Source organism: Eleutherodactylus coqui, chromosome 2 (assembly GCF_035609145.1).
Source record: "Eleutherodactylus coqui strain aEleCoq1 chromosome 2, aEleCoq1.hap1, whole genome shotgun sequence".
NCBI lineage: Eukaryota > Metazoa > Chordata > Amphibia > Anura > Eleutherodactylidae > Eleutherodactylus > Eleutherodactylus coqui.
In genome coordinates this window covers 68425057-68441332 of record NC_089838.1, presented here as the reverse complement: position 1 = coordinate 68441332, position 16276 = coordinate 68425057, and the positions used below count along the sequence as shown (strand labels likewise).

Genomic DNA, 16276 nt, shown 5'->3' with positions numbered 1-16276 from the left:
CCGCAATGCAAATCCACCCAAATGTGCAGGAAAATAGAGGATATTACGGTTTTTTTTTGCACAACTGTGCATGTCAATGAACCCGTCGAATTCAATGGGTTGTATTCATTACGTATCTAGCATGCAAATACACCCATGTGAAGCCAGTCTCTATCACAGGCAGGGCAGATACAGGGGGGTGCATGCGCTAATACACTCGCCGCTATGAAAGTTTTTTTTTGCGCAACTGAACTGCGCAGGAATATACGTGCAGGCGTGTGAACACATTGCATAATAGGTTGTACTCTCTGCGTATCGCGCGTGCAAATACACCCGTGTGGAGGAGGGCTTGTGTGTTTATATTACTTGAAGTGGAGAATATAAGACACAATGATATTTATGCACCGTGAGAGCAGAGCCGCCCGCAGCCGCCATCACAGCTGCCATTATAACTACACTACTCTGCCCTGCACAGCTGTAGGCGATGACGTCACTCGTCTCCATCCAATAAGAGACGACCGTTGTGAACTAACTGTCCAATCAGCTTACAGCGGCGTGGTCGAGCCACCAATGAGAGCGCGCTGTTCGGTTTAAGGACTGTCGGCGGGTAATCGCTGTAGCTTGCCGTGTCTGCCCGGTAATGAGCAGGGTTTCCGCAGTAGCCGTGTACGCCCGGTGCCGGGCTGTGTCTTGTGGGTGACGGCAGCTGCTAGGAGGGACGACCTCCGTGTTATGTCCGTTACGTTCGGCCGTTGGCTCGCCATCTGCTGAGACTACAACTCCCAGCACGCACTTCGGCTTGCTCTAACTTGTACTGGGTGTTGTGGGTGAGCTCTGCTGGTGATTGTAGGAGGGCTCCTGTAGATGCTGGCAGAGGATCCCTGCCCTCCAGGTCAGCCAGCTCTGCTGGGGGCAGGGGAGCCTTTCTAGTTCTACAGCGGGGCTCTCCATGATGGTGACTGAGGGTCCAAGTAGTAAGACATGAAGTGTCCTGGGCTGCAGTGCCCCTTTATATGTGGGTGATCAGGTGGGGCAGTCCTGGGTATTGTGTCCTGCAGGTCAGCATGGGCACCCTGTGTGACTGCAGCCCTAGCCGGGGCTGTAACTACTGCCCTTCTACCATGTTGGCCCCAGATGTATCCTTGCTGTCCTCCTCAGCATCGCCCCTGACAACTGCATTACTGCAGGTGGCCATCTAATAATATCACACCTGTTAGATCCCCTTATACCTGCAGACCCCCTCTAATACACCTGCTGTTTCTCGTCCGGCAGGTCGTCCTGTCTGTGGCTTCCGCAGAGGATGTGGGGTATGGTCTGGCGGTGGGTTATGATGGGTGCTCCACTCGGGCTGCCGTAACCTGTTGGTGTCTCATGTATGACTAAATGGTTCTCATCCTTTCTATCTTGTCTTCAGAATTGATCTGAAAATGGCAACCATGATCTTCAACGACCAGGAGAACGGAGATGTTACTTCCACACTGATGTCCAAGGATCGTGTCAGACTGCCAAGTGCAGGTAAGTAGTACCATGGCTTGGTGAACAGCTGCCTGCACTGGGGGTCTTCAGGGTGGTCTCACCTATCTTAACAGCACTGGAGTTCAGACATCCCATGAGCTGCAATTACACCAGAATCACAGAAACTTAAAGGGGGTGTAAATTAAGGGCTTTTTATGAGTGATTATCACTTAACCCATTAAGGACCGAGCACTATAAATTTACAGAGCTTGGTCCTGGGCTTTAAGCCCAGCGGATTGTAAAATTACAGTGGTGATTTAAGCCTCCTGCTTCTGTAATAAATCAGCAGCAGGATGGGTTGTCAGCTGTTAGTCACAGCTGATGACCTGGAAGAGGAGGGAGAAGTGGGCTCTTAACCCTTTCTGCCTTTTCTTTCCCCCAAGTACACAGTGCTCAATGAGCGATATGTACTAAAAAGTGAAAGTGTAACTTTCACAACAAGAATCGGGGAGGGAGGGGGGTGCCACGTGACCCCCTGGGACTCCCTACTGTAGCAGAGCTGCAGGGTTGTACTAGACCCTGATGAGCTCTGCCAGTGACTAACGTTACTACAGGGGATGGTTTTCCTGTAACTGGGGCTCCTGTGGATGCTACAGTAGAAAAATGTCTTTTAAAAAAAAAACTGAATGTCCCCCAGAAGTATTATATGAAATCATGGGGGACGTGGATAATAAAAGACATAAGTTAAAAAAAATGTACAGAATAAAACAATTTTATACTAAAGAAAATAACCAGATGACAACCAAAACAGTCGGTGAAAAAGATATGTTAAAAATTCGCCCTGTATGTCACTGGGGGGAAAACGAATGCAGAAAAAATAATTTTGGTGGCTAAAGGGAAAAAAATAGGGCAGTAAAACCACTACATGGGTAAAATCCCTTAAGTGTCTGGTCCTTAAGGGGTTAAAAAAATGTTCATTTTTGATCGTTCAGGGTAAAGGCAGGCGACGATCCACCAATAAATCACTTGTTTCTTGTTTTATGTAGGCATAAAAATCATTGTTGGCTCAATCACGTAGGCCACTAACACAAATGGCGTCGGCGAAACGCCGTGATTGATTGCGGCATTCTGCTGTGATTATTATAGATATGTCTATATCACCCAATCATTGTGATGGGGTGTGTTTAAAATAAAAATGTGGCAAAATGCAGCTCACCTTTTGAAAATCGCAGTGTTACAAAATCAATGGGAGCGGTATACCGCGGCATGCAGAACACTGCGGTAAAAAGCACGTGTGAGTGGCCTGATCATTCGGGTTAAATACAGGTCGTTCTTATTCACTTCAGTGAGCGTGAACTGAGTGACTTCTCACTTGTACGAGCCAACGATGTATCTGCTGTGTAAACGGGCTACCTGAGCAAACCATGTCAGTTCGTTTGATCAAATGAGAAATGAAACGGACCGTAATAATGGTCTATCCTCAAGACTTCCACAGAACTGCTGCTGTTCCCTGAGTCAGTGTTCTCATGCACAGAGCGGATTTCTGCAGACAGCTCCGTTTTCTCTGTAGTGGCTAGGCTTACAACTGCAGGCCAAGTTCTCATTTACTTCAATGGGAACTCTACCGGTAATACCAAGCCTGGGCACTGCAGTGGGAATGGAGCTGTCTGCTTGATGCAGAAGGCCACTGTTCCCTGATGATCTAGCCTGAGTATAGGCTATCATTTAGTTTATAACTCTACAACCCCTTTAATTTCTAGTCAAAGTCCTTCAGAATCCGGCACTGCGCCTATGTGCGGTGTATTGTTAGACGGTTGCGTCATGTATGGTCACATGCTCCTCTATGCAGCCATGTTATGGGTGAGGACGGTGGCTGAGTGGCCTCCTACTAAGGGCAGAAACTTAAAGGCTGTATTAAGTTTACACAAGCACCATAAAACGCCTAATTTTTTTTTTTTGTTATGCATAACATGGCTGACCCCCTTTTAATGACTCAACAGCCTTGTAATGAGAGTGCTGGATTCCCACAGGATAGAAATCTCAAGGAGACTGCACGGAAATTCCTCAAGATTTCCGCAGCAGAAGGGCTGCTTTAAAATCTGCAGCACTTGGTGCCGGTTTGAATCGGCTCTTCAGCTGGTATTTCAATGCGGAAGTCTCTCCCCATAGAGAGCCTGCGGGATACAATCTGCATGCTGCGGTCTTGACTTCTTGCTGCATGTCTGTTTCCGTGCAGTTTGTCCACAGTGGACTGTCAGTGTGCGAACGAGCTTTTTTGTGACTCATCTACTTTGCTGCTTGGGCTTGGTCAAAAATGCATGCGGAACTCCATCCCGTATGAACCCAGCCTGATAGTAGGGTCCCACACTGACCGTTCCATGGCTGCCATGTGTCTGAGATACAGCCAAAAGCTCTTGCTGTGAGGCCCACTAACTAGAACTGTTCAAGCTGCGTAGGGTTATGTAAGCCGAATGCCTCTTGACAGTGGACAGTCAGTAACCAGCGGCTTATAGATGTGGCACCAGTGCTGCAGGGGGCAGTAAGTCTTCTTTCATTGGCAAATCTGACTTAAAGGGGTTGTCCCGCGGCAGCAAGTGGGTCTATACACTTCTGCATGGCCATAATAATGCACTTTGTAATGTACATTGTGCATTAATTATGAGCCATACAGAAGTTATAAAAAATTTTTTACTTACCTGCTCCGTTGCTAGCGTCCTCGTTTCCATGGAGCCGACTAATTTTCGCCGTCTAATGGCCAAATTAGCCGCGCTTGCGCAGTCCCGGTCTTCTTTTTTCAATGGGGCTGCTCGTGCTGGATGCCGGCTCCATGTAGCTCCGCCCCGTCACGTACCGATTCCAGCCAATCAGGAGGCTGGAATCGGCAATGCACCGCACAGAAGCCCTGCGGTCCACCAAGTGAGAAGAACCCCGCGGCCATCTTCATCAGGTAAGTAAGAAGTCACCGGAGCGCGGGGATTCAGGTAAGCGCTGTGCAGTTTTGTTTTTTTTTTAAGTCCCTGCATCGGGGTTGTCTCGCGCCGAACGGGGGGGGGGGGGGTTGGAAAAAAAAAAAACCCGTTTCGGCGCGGGACAACCCCTTTAACTCTGGATTTCTGCCAGGCTTTCACATGCGGCAAGCTGCATGCAGATTTTGCCCACTTGTACTCGTGAACCTCTCCACTTAGGCCCCATGTCTACGGGTTGTGGTACCCTACAGATGATCCATAGTTCCAGCCACCCATAGGGAAGCATGGGTGTCCCCAACTGAATTAAAGCATGCGGATTTGATTTGCGGATCTTTGGATGTCACAGCATGCTCCATTTCAGTGTGGTTCCCGCACGAACTGCTTCCATTGAAGTCAATAGAAGCCGTCCGCTCCACGGCCCGTCCGCAGTTGACACTACAGATAGGCTGCAGATTCCATGGGAGAGCAGGAGTTTAAAAGAAAAAAACGTATGGCGCATGTGTGCCAGCTGACACTTCCGCTAACATCTGCAGTACAGAAAAAAGGTAAGCAGGGTCTGATTCTGCTGCAGGCTCCCGCATGTGGAGTCCGACCCGCCTGTAGACATTAGGCCTTAAAAGACAAACCTTTTTTTTTTTTCCTGTTAGCTGTAGGAGGGATTGCTTTTCATGTGGGGAGCTGTAGTTTTAATTGGTACCAGGTTCGGGATACATTTTGTATAAATCTTAATATAGCTTAAAACATATCATCCTGCCAGTTTTGTCTCTTTTGCTGTGTTCATTATGTAGTGTGAATGACACAACTATGCAGGTTGGTATGAGCACATAGATGGCTTTTTAAACTATTTTTTTTTTTTGGGGGGGGGGGGGGGTCTAACTTTCTTTTTGAAGGATCTCTGTGATCTTCATTGTGACAAGCGGTAGTGTTCTCATTAGTGCCATCTTGGGGTGAATACATTGACTTTTTGATCACATCTTCATTTTGCCCCCTCTAAAAACGCAGGTGTTTTTCCTCTTTTGTGATGCAGGATGAGTGTTCGATTTATTGTATGGGTCACTAAGCATGCAGTGATACCAGACATAATTTTTTTATTTATTTTTCTTAAGCATAGGGAGGTGCAATATCTTCATGCTTTAACTATTGTAGTCCATGGCAGACCTAGATGCCATTGCCCCTCTGCAATTACTTTGGCAGAGGGCCAGTGTCCTTAGAGGGAGCTCAACATTGATTGTGGCATGTAAGGAGTTAGTGGTGGGCATTGTCATCACTGATCCCTACTGCTGGCTTCTGCAACACATGGCACAGGCCATCTACCTGACCTAAACATACAGCCTTCTACGATAACCTCTTCGTTTCTGTGACATACAGGTACATTGTGGGCAGAAAGGGGTTTCGACACAGATGTGGTGCGGTGCTGGGCATGAGGGAGTAAAGGATGTTTATCTTTCAGGCGTCTGGGAGTAGAACTTCTATGCATCCCAGCTTTATTTTTTTTTTTGAACTTGGAAAATACAAGGAAATGTCCTAGGACTGATTGATTTTTGTAAAGAGTCTGTTGCTTGCTTTTTGGCTCAAATTACCTGTCGTTCCCCAACATGCAAGTGTTGGACGGGCAGGTAAGTATATCTCGCATCCCTGCATGCTGCAGGTCACTTTTTCTGTTAGCCCACAAGCTAAGTTTTATAGGGCTAAAATTGGGTGATAATCCCTTTGAAAGCGAACTGTCTTCTGTCTGTTTTATAGAGATGCCCACCAGCGTGTGCTTTCTGTTCACACAAGGAAACCATACTGGATTTTTCACTGAAGACTCTATCACAAAAACCCTCAGTACAAACTCACAACTTTAGCCTAGATTTCTGCTAATCTGTATACAGATGTTGGTGCTAATCCACATGCTGTTAACCTGCTGCCGAATCTGTCAAGAAGTGACAGTTTAAAACTCATGACATGGGGGATAACTTACTAAGCCCAACACTTGACACCCGGCTCAATAAGACTTCCCCCACCTTCACAAAAGGCACACATGGTCCTGACCAGGCCTACATATCTGGCATAGTTTATACTAGTTTCTGGGGTGACCATGGCCAGCATAGAAGGCTGAAAAGTCAGTCTTTGTGCAAGCGGCCCTTAGCAAAGTCTTGCAACTCTTCACTATACAACTGGTGTACAGCCTTCTTAAATGTCCTTATAGACTCCAAGCAGATTCCTACTGAAATGAATGGAAGACCTTCTTAACAAATTCCAAATCAAGGCAAAATGCATTGTCTGAAGGAGTAAACTATGGATTGTATAAGGGGACACCGTGTGCTGCTGTAATATAACAGGGATATCTAGACACAACAGTGTTTAAAATCTGACAGAACCAATCCTCAACATTTTGGCATGATTTTTGGATAAACCTGTTTCTCTCCTTTTGTTCCCAGCGGTCTCCTGCTACAGGTGGGTCGCTTCACCTGCCCATATGACACATATTCTATTTTACAGTTCTGGTCTACATTGATGGGGTGCAGTGATGTTCTGGTTTCATGCCTGACATCTGTACTCCATGAGGTGCTCAGGATCAGTTCATAACTTGTAATTCCTTTTTCTTCTAGCTAAAGGAAAGCGACTTGTCCAGAGCCAGCAGGGCAAAGTGTTTGCTTCTGTACCAGGAGAGAAGGCTTCAAGGAAAGCTCTGGGAAATGTCAACAAGCAGGTGATGAGCCAGAAGCCTGTGCAGCCCCTGAAAGGAGGCCATAAAGTGAAGAAGCCGGCACCAGCCACTACAAAGGTATAGTAAATGGTATTCATATACCCTGTGCTCTTGTTATAAAACATCATGTACTCTGATCTCTGCCAGTGTACCTTCCAAAATGCCATAGGAGACTAAGACAATTGCTGCAGTGGTCACGACAATAATTAAGGTCAATGCTGAAAGTATATGCCACCTGTGCATTACACATGTATTTTAATGGGCATTATACCTGGTGCGATAAAGACATAAAATTCTACTGCTCCATTCATATTTTTTTCCTCTCATGCTTGTGAAACGCAGCCTTCCCTGGTACAGTACATAATACACATCTATATAAACTATGGCAATAAAAACTACATCAGAAATCACTTACATAATTAAGGGAAGGACAGAATATAACTTAACTTCTAGAGTTTCTCTTTCCACATTAGGTTGCTGAAGTGTCACTCAAGCCCAGCAAGCAGTGCTACCCTGAAATCGATAAGTTTGTTCCCTACAATCCTGCAGGTAACTTTTTTTTTTTTTCCCCTTTAAGCATCTTCATAATGCTGGTTTCACATGGCTAAGAAACCCATATGAGATTTATCCATTGTGAAACGAACATATATGAACCCCATTCTTTTGAAGTCATATGTGGTTTAAAAAAAAATCTGCATTTCCTATCTCTTCACATTCCTTAGAACAATGTTCCCCTCCAACTCCAGTCCTCAGGGACCCCCCACAGTTCATGTTTTCAGGATTTCCTCACTAGTGCACAGGTGTTGTCAGTGCTTCAGACATTGCTACAAGTGTTCTCTATAGGAGATCCTGAAAACATGAACTGCTGGTGGTCCCTGAGGCCTGGAGTTGGGGGACTCCTGCCTTAGAACATGTCGCCCATTGTTTTCAATAGGGCGGTAAAACATCACACAGCCTGTGATGTGCATGTGAGGTTTTCCATTTGAAAACAATGGGGAAACACTTGCCAATCATCTGGCACAGCTGAAAGCTGCCCTGGAGGACTGCTACTTTACTATTGTGTTGGGAGGTGTCGCCATAACACATATTGTACTTGCCTGTCTAGGTAGAATCAGTGTTAAACTAGAATGGCTCCATTCAGCTTGTAGGTGAAATCCTGTAGCTTTTCTATACTGATGCTCATACAGCAACCTTGTAATGACTATTGACTGCCACAATCAGTGTGGCTCTAAGAAGTACATGAAGCCAGATGTAATGAAGGGGGGGCACAGCTGCAAGCACCATCCACCTGCAGAACGTGTGACCTGTAATATTGCTGTGGAACTCGGGTCTTAAATTTCTGGCATCATTTAGAAGTGCTGCTTAGGAAGAAATGGGATTAGACTGCTCATTGGTGAGCCCTTCAGTTTACTGGCTACATGCCACTCACTGTACCTGAACCAGGTAGCTGGTGCCCCAGCTGTTCTGGGGTTGTCTGACAAACACCTACAAGGCTGTAAGTTATCTTGATAGGTTTCCTTCCACACTCCAAAATCATACTGCTGGATTAATTGGCTTCATATATTAACCCCAATGTATGGAATGGGGAAACAACCTTGTTTGATACGGGACTCTTGTACACTGCTGTAATCTTTGCACAACACTAGTGAGTAACAGTGTTGGGAAATCTCTGCAAGTCCCCTAATGGCTTACAAGAAGCTGGAGCAGTGTAGTCTGAAGATGGGATCCTATTAAACTGTTATCCAGGACTTCTGTATTGCTGACCTATCCCCAGTGTATGTAAGCAAACTTCACTTAAGGAGGTCTGGTTTCTAGCACACCCTACCAGCAGGCTATTTGGGGGGGCTCACAGGCGCTGCAGAGGTAATGTCCCTTATTTGCATATTACCCAGAGGAGTATGAATGGCCTTAAGTCCTCTCACTCACCTTCTGAGTGCTCTCCCTAAGGAGAAAAGATAGCGTTCCTGACCCAGTATAACAAATCTACCGTGACTGTCTTCTACTTCTGTGAGGTTTAGTTCTACTTGCTATCACACTCAGATTCTAGATGTACATATATTAGAGGAAGGTTGTGGAATTAAGAATTATTTGGCCATCTTGGACTGCATCTCAAAGCCATAACTTCATGAGTTCTACTTTATATCTGGAGCCAATCTGTGCTCTTGTACTAAATATTTGTAGAATGCTGTGACTTCCCTTTTTGAAACAACTACTTGCTTATGATGCCATTGCCTAACCTAAAATGAGAACTAGACTAGTTCAGAGCAGAACTCTTATCCATAGTTGTGACTTTTCTTATCTGTCTTGTAGACTTTGAAACCCTTGATGTCCCAGAGGAACATAAGCTGAGTCACCTCTCCCTGGCTGGAGTGGGTCTTATGGTGAATATGGCTGATGCTAAAAAGTTTGCTTCACTATTGAGTCTGGAACCTGCCCCAATGGAGATCCCTGCATTTAGCTGGAAGTCAGGTGAGTGCTGTGTGTATCCCACCACTAGAACAAGGGGTATAGTGCACTACCATCACTTCAATAGCCTTGACCAAAACCTTACACATCAAGGTTGATCAGAAGTGTTGCTGCCTTACTGGAGCACTGCCACACTTGTTCTAGTGATCACATTGTGTCTTGGCTCATAAGGAAATGTCTCTCCAATGCTGGGATTTTAAAGACTGTATAGTCGTGGTTGTCTGGTGGCTTCAAATAATGCATTATGGACTGGTACTGTCTGTGAAATCCTCTGTTGGCCCCAGCTGTGACTAAACAGTTCTGATCCACCAGCTTCCCTAAATGACTATTACTACATCTTCAATGACTGGCAACACTGAGATCCATTGACAACATGGAAAGGAGTTTGCTGCTCACTGAGCAGGCACTCACTGGGGTAGAGGCGGGGGCGGACAGTAGTACGGGGGAGCAGGCAGTCAGCCGGGTGAGAGATAGGAGGGGTAGAGGGAAGAGAACCAGGTAGGCTAATCCTGAACTGGCAAAAACCCACAAGCTTGCAAAGTTGGCAGATGAGGGGGATAGTGCAAGTTAGACAGGTCCCAGTGGTGTGGGACTCCGTTATAAGGGAGATAGGGCAATCTGCCATAAAGACAGATTGTCCAATGATGTCTTTCTGGCGCTCGCGTTCGACACATATTGGATCGACAGATTACTTGGAGGGGCTGGTGAGGATCCAGCGGTCATAAATAAACTAGAGGTAGGGGCCTCAAAAAAAAAAAAAATAAAAAATAAATTTCAGGGACCTAGTATGCAAGCATGGGGTGAGGACCTCCAAGTTGGTTTTCCCATAAATACTACCTGCACCACAAGCCACACTAGAAAGGCAGCAGGATCTTCGGGAGGTAAACAAGTGGTTCCAGAGTTGGTGTACAGAGGGGTTTGGGTTTCCAGAGAACTGGGCTGACTTTGCTTTTGGCTACAGGCTCTACCGTAGGGACGGGCTGCATCTTATTGGGGAGGGTGCAGCTGTGCTGGGGAAGAAGATGGCTAGAAGGCTGTAGGAGTGTTAAAACTATGGTAGGCAATAAGAAACAGGAGGGCAGACAGTGTAGATAACGACCTGGGACCAAGTAATGGGATTCGAGCAGGGTGGGGTTAGTACTACTATTGGCTGTTCTGTCGGGTCTATTAGTGGCACAATTAAAAGAACTACCATATAAATTGTATGGTAACGAATGCAAGAAGTCTGGTAGGTAAAGTGGGTGAGCTTGAAGCGAGAATGACTGATTAAAATTACAACATGGTGGGAATAATGGAAACATGGCTTGATGATAAGTGCGATTTGGGCTGTGAATTTACAGGGTTACAATCTCTTCAGACGACACCGTGGGGAATGGAAAGGGGGAGGGGTATGTCTGTACATTAAATTATACTTAATGCTGAGGCTCCGGGAAGATATTGGTGCAGGAGATGAACATATGGAATCTCTGGGTAGAAATACAGGGGAAAGAAAATGACAATCCTGATGGGGGTTTTCTATAGGCCACCAAAAGCAACAGAAGAAACTGAAGTCTTATTATTGAGACAAATGGAGGCGTCAAAACGCAATGAAGTAATTATCATGAGGTACTTTATCCGGATATAATATGGGAAGACTAAATCTGCAAATCTAACAAGGGTGATAAGTTCCTGAGAACAATTAAAGATGACTACCTCACCCAACTTGTGCAGGAGCCAACTAGAGGGAGGGCCACTCTGGACTTAGTAACTAACAAACTGGACAGAATAATGGGGGTGCAGGTCAAGGGACACTTGGGGAAATAGTGACCACAATAATATCGGGGAGTGAAACTAAACTTTAGAAAAGCTAAATTTTTATCAGCCCAGAGCTACTATTGGTAGCATTAATTGGGACAGCGTCCTCAAAAGCACGGATGACAAATGGGGAAAAGTTTCAAAAGCATCCTAATTACTTTGATTGGGTCATACCCTTTAAAAACAAAAGGACTGCAAGTAGAAGGAAACCAATGTGCCTTCGCAAGACTGTAAGGGGGGCAATAAACGAAAAAAGAAAGCGTTTAAATTGCTAAAACAAGAAGTCAGCAAAGTGCTAAAATCATACAGGGGGGATAAACATGTAAAGAGATCGGTCTTTCTGCCTCTTCCTTAGCAGTCTCGATCGCCAAAAATAACCTTAAACTATTCTTGCATTATATTAACAGTAAAAGGACTTGCACTGAGAGTACTGTCCCTTCAACAAATAATGCAGGAAGGCAAGTCTATTTTCTCCAAGTGTATTCACGAACGAAAAAGATGACATGAGATGCAGGGGAATAAAACAACCCCCCGCTAAATATTGCATGTCTAACACAGGAGAAGTGCAGAGCCGGTTAAAGAGGATTAAAATCGATAGATGGCCGGGCCCAGATGGAATACAACCAAAGGTTCTAAGGGAACGAAGTGATGTGATGGCTTGGTCGCTTTTTCTAATTATGGACCCTATAGAGATCGGGGTTGTACCACTGCATTGGTGCATTACCAATGTGGTTCCAATAGACAAAAAGGGGTCTAAAAGAGCCTGGTAACTACAGGCCGGCAAGCCTCATTTCAATAACTGGAATAATATTTGAGGGATTCATGAGATGTCATTCTAAGATACACCAAGGAATACCGTATAACCCCTCATCAGCATGGGTTCATGAAGGGTCGATCATGTCAGACCAATTTGATCAGCTTCTGTGAACTAAGCGCTAGGCTGCACCTGGGAGAGTATTTATCTCGTATATCTGGATTTCTGTATAGCATTTGACACTGACACATAATAGGCTGATATATAAAAGGAGACAGCTCGGTTTGGCAAAAAAGTGTATCTGGCTAAAGAATTGGCTCAGAGCTAAAGCAGAGGGTGGTGGTAAAATAGTTCATACTCTGATTGGGCCACAATTGCTGGTGGGATGCCACAGGGCTAAGTGCTAGGCCCCAGTCTGTTCAATGTATCAATGACATGATAGAGGGGCTGCACTGTAAAATATCAGTATTTGCAGATTTAAAATTATACAAGGTAATTAATACAACAGATGACAATATGCGGCTACAAAAGGACCTAGATAAGCTGGGGGCTTGGGCAGAAAAATGGCAAATGAAGATCAATGTTGATAAATAAGGTTATGCACATGGGCAGGAGAAGCGGATGTCACCAATATACACTAAATGGGGTACTGCTAGGGCAAAGTGATATGCAAAAGGACCTGGGGGTACTAGTGAACTGTAGACTTAACTGGAGCAACCAATGCCAGTCAGCTGCTGTAAAAGCAAATGGTCTTGGGATGCATTAAAAGGTATAGGGACGAGAACATTATTCTTCCACTATATAAGGCACTTGTCAGGCCCCACATGGAATACTGTGTACGGTTCTGGTCACCGATGCTCAGGAAAGATGTTGCAGTGCTTGAGGGTGTTCAAAGGACAACTAAATTAATAAATGGAATGAGGGGACTGGAATACCCAGAGGGGCTATCAACATTGGGATTCACCCTGGAAAAAAGCCAGCTAAGGGGTGACCAAATAACTATGAATAAATATATTAGGGGACAATACAAGGATCTCTTCCAGGATTGCAATGGTAACAAGGGGGGTTGAAACAGGCTGAACTAGATGGACATTGTCTTCATTCAGCCTAACCTACTATGTTACTGGCAATATCTAAATTCTGTAGCACACTAATCCTCTTGATCTCTCTTCTAGGTGCTGACAGTCTCCCAGGTTTCCTTGTCACTCTGGAAGATATCACAGTGGAAATGCCCCCAATGCTTCAGTGTTAAATATATCTTATTTATTTTTCCATTGTTGGCATGCAACTTTTTTCTTAAATAAAGGCTAATGTATTTTATGACATGGTGTATCTTCAGTGCTTGTTAGAGGCCATCAACTGTGAACTAGAAGATGGCCTTTTACACTCTTGGAGAGGTTTTGCGGCTTCAAAACTCTGAACAAATAGCTGTATGCATGCAGCTTACAGTAAGAAGTAGTGCTTTTTAATTTGGCAGCAGAAACTTAACATATTTCTAATGTACCAGTTCTGTATCCATGAACAAGTAAATGGGAGAAACTTGGTGATTTTATGCAGACCTCCAACTAGATTGGGATCCAGTATTGCAGCTGCTAGTGAGGTCTTGATGCTTATGTGCACACTGTTATGGTAGAAGTATTGAATAGCTTTTATTACTGTGGCAATTCTGATCCCTTAGTCTGCCTGCACACTAACAGACTTGCATTACAGATTCCACATTGGGCATCCACACCTTGGGTCCCTAGCAAATGCCATCCAGAGCATGCTATGAGAAATCGATTTCTTCCTGCACACAAGCGGAAACCAACTGCAAGTTCTGTGAGGGTAGGGAAAAATTGCAGCATGGGGTCTTTTTTTTTTTTTTTTTTTTTTTTTTTTTTTTTTTTTTTTTTTTCCCTGCAGTATCTGCACAGACTACTTCTATTGAAGTCAATGGAAGCCATCCAACCCACAGTCCATTCCACAACTGCTGCTGAGATTAAGATTCTGTGCCATCACCTAGTGGTGATGTGGAAAACTTTAGAAAGAAAAAACTGTACTACGCACATCTAACAGCAGCTCACCGTGACAATCCGCAGTACAGATGAAAATAGAAAGACAGGTAAGAGCACAGGGTTGGGATTTTGCTGTGTTCCCGCATGTGGAATCGGCTCTGTTCATGTGCAGCCAGCCTTAGGTTAACCCCTTAGTGACGACCGTGTAGTCTTTCTACGTCCTGCTGTTGCAGGACATTTATGGAGGGAGATAGTGCCGCTATCTCCCTCTATACAGCGCGGGCATCAGCTGTTTATTACAGCTGACACCCTCGGGCAATAGCCGCAATTCTGACAGCTGCATTTAAATCCCCCGATGTTTGGGGGTCCCGTACAGCCCCCCCCCCCACAGTGAGATCAGGGGAGCCGTGCAGGTGTCATGGCAGCCGGGGGCCTTTTGAATTTTCCCAGGGTTGCCCTAGCAGACTGCCTATCAAGCCATCCCCGTGGGGTGGCTTGATAGACTGCCTGTGAAAAAGCATTACGTCATACTGCAGGAGCGATCAAAGCATCACATGTTAAAGTGTTCGCCTCCCCCCCCCCCCCCATCCATATTTGCAATCAAAGTAATAAATCTAGTGTGTTTTGGTATTGCTGCGTCCGTAAAAGTCTGATCTATCAAAGTAATGTATTTACCGCACATGGTGAACGTGGTCCAAAAAAAATAACGCCCGAAATGCACTTTTTTGGTCACCCTCTCAGAGAAAAAACGTAATAAAAGGCAATCAAAAAGTCAACAGTACGTGAAAATGGTACCAACAGAAACGTCAGGACACTAACTTTAAATTAAATATTGTAAAAAATACAAGTAGTACAGCAAAAAAAATACAAATTTTTTTGTTTTTTTTTGGTATCGTAGTAATCCTACTGACCCATTTTTGTTGCAGTTTGTGCGCCATAGAAACAGGACGCACCGGTTTGACTTTCTTAAGTTTTTCAGTAAATTATATGGTACAATAAATAGTGTAACTGAAAAATACAACTCACCCCACAAAAACAAGGCCTTATACAGCGACCTCGATGGATAAAGGATCTACAATTTTTTTTATTTATTTTTTAAAAGAAAGTAGGAAAAAAGCAAAGCTCCGTCACTAAGGGCTTAAGGGATACTGTGCAAGAGCTATCATAACTCTTTTTAAAGGGAAGTTCTGGATTTAATAAACGCAGCTACATATAACTGCAGAACACCTGTGCAATAATTGCATATGAAGGGTTTGCAATACTAGAATATTGCCACAAACTGCTACAGTGTTAAATTGTTTGACATCAAAAGCTTTGTCACTTTGATAAGTACCCCTCTATATAATTCTATAAGCAAAGCAGCCTGGACAAGTTACAAATATGCTAGGTGGTTTTTTTTTTTTTGTTTGTTTTTTTGTGTACTGCACCCAGAAGCTGTCATTTTGCTGCAAAACAACATGCAGTTACATCTCAATCAGATGTGCAAATGTTAAGAGTTGTGTGGCTAGGATACTGGAGGCCCTTAAAAAAATTATTCCCCTCCCTTGCCCTATAATGGGCTCACAGACTACTTGGGTGGAGTGGACCCTTTCTCAGCTTGTGTAGATTGTTGACCACTGGGTGCCTTTCTGACACAATTAAGAGACTTTGCTAAGTTAATAGCATTTAGGGGGTGCACTATTGGGATGTGAGAAGCTGGATTGTCGCATTGATTGCCCACCAGCTGGGACCAGACTGTTATGTGGTGTTGAGACCAGTGGATGCATGAAAAAACAGCTGTTGCGTGGGCACAAGGACACCCTCAATAGGCTACCAGAAAAGAAGATTGGATGATGGCTGAAACAGTTGAAACTGCTTATGCTCATCAGAGACAGGAGGCACCATTGTTAAAGGCTCCTATTTAGTTTGTTCTTCAAGGAGTCATTGGTTCTAGAGGTGTTGGTTCTGGGGTTCTAATGTCGTTTGGTTTCTAGAGTCGTTGGTTCCAGAGTTGATGGTTCTAAAGCACTAGGGTCGATGGTTCCAGAGCTCTAAGGTTGATGGTTCTAGCACCAGACTCTGGAACCAACCTTAGGGTTCTAGAGTCATTGGTTCTAAAGCATTAGTCGTTGGTTCCAGAACACTAGAATCTGGTTCCAGAGTTTGGTTCAAAAACCAGCGTCTTTGGAGCCCTAGA

At 44.7% G+C, this 16276-nt stretch overlaps 1 protein-coding gene across 7 annotated transcripts; it reads left to right on the top strand.

Annotated features, from left to right (window-relative positions):
- Nucleotides 1-522: 522 nt before the first annotated feature.
- PTTG1 (PTTG1 regulator of sister chromatid separation, securin) lies at nucleotides 523-13426 on the top strand. 7 transcript variants are annotated; one of them, XM_066591082.1, is made up of 6 exons: nucleotides 523-616; nucleotides 1394-1494; nucleotides 6995-7170; nucleotides 7566-7641; nucleotides 9403-9561; nucleotides 13282-13426. In XM_066591082.1, exons 2-6 carry the CDS (start codon nucleotides 1407-1409, stop codon nucleotides 13356-13358), a joined length of 576 nt encoding a protein of 191 aa, XP_066447179.1. In that variant the 5' UTR covers nucleotides 523-616; nucleotides 1394-1406; the 3' UTR covers nucleotides 13359-13426. The 7 variants fall into 7 exon arrangements, with proteins under 7 accessions (XP_066447179.1, XP_066447184.1, XP_066447180.1 ...); XM_066591087.1 differs by lacking the exon at nucleotides 523-616 and adding an exon at nucleotides 650-671; XM_066591083.1 differs by lacking the exon at nucleotides 523-616 and adding an exon at nucleotides 688-806.
- Nucleotides 13427-16276: the final 2850 nt, after the last annotated feature.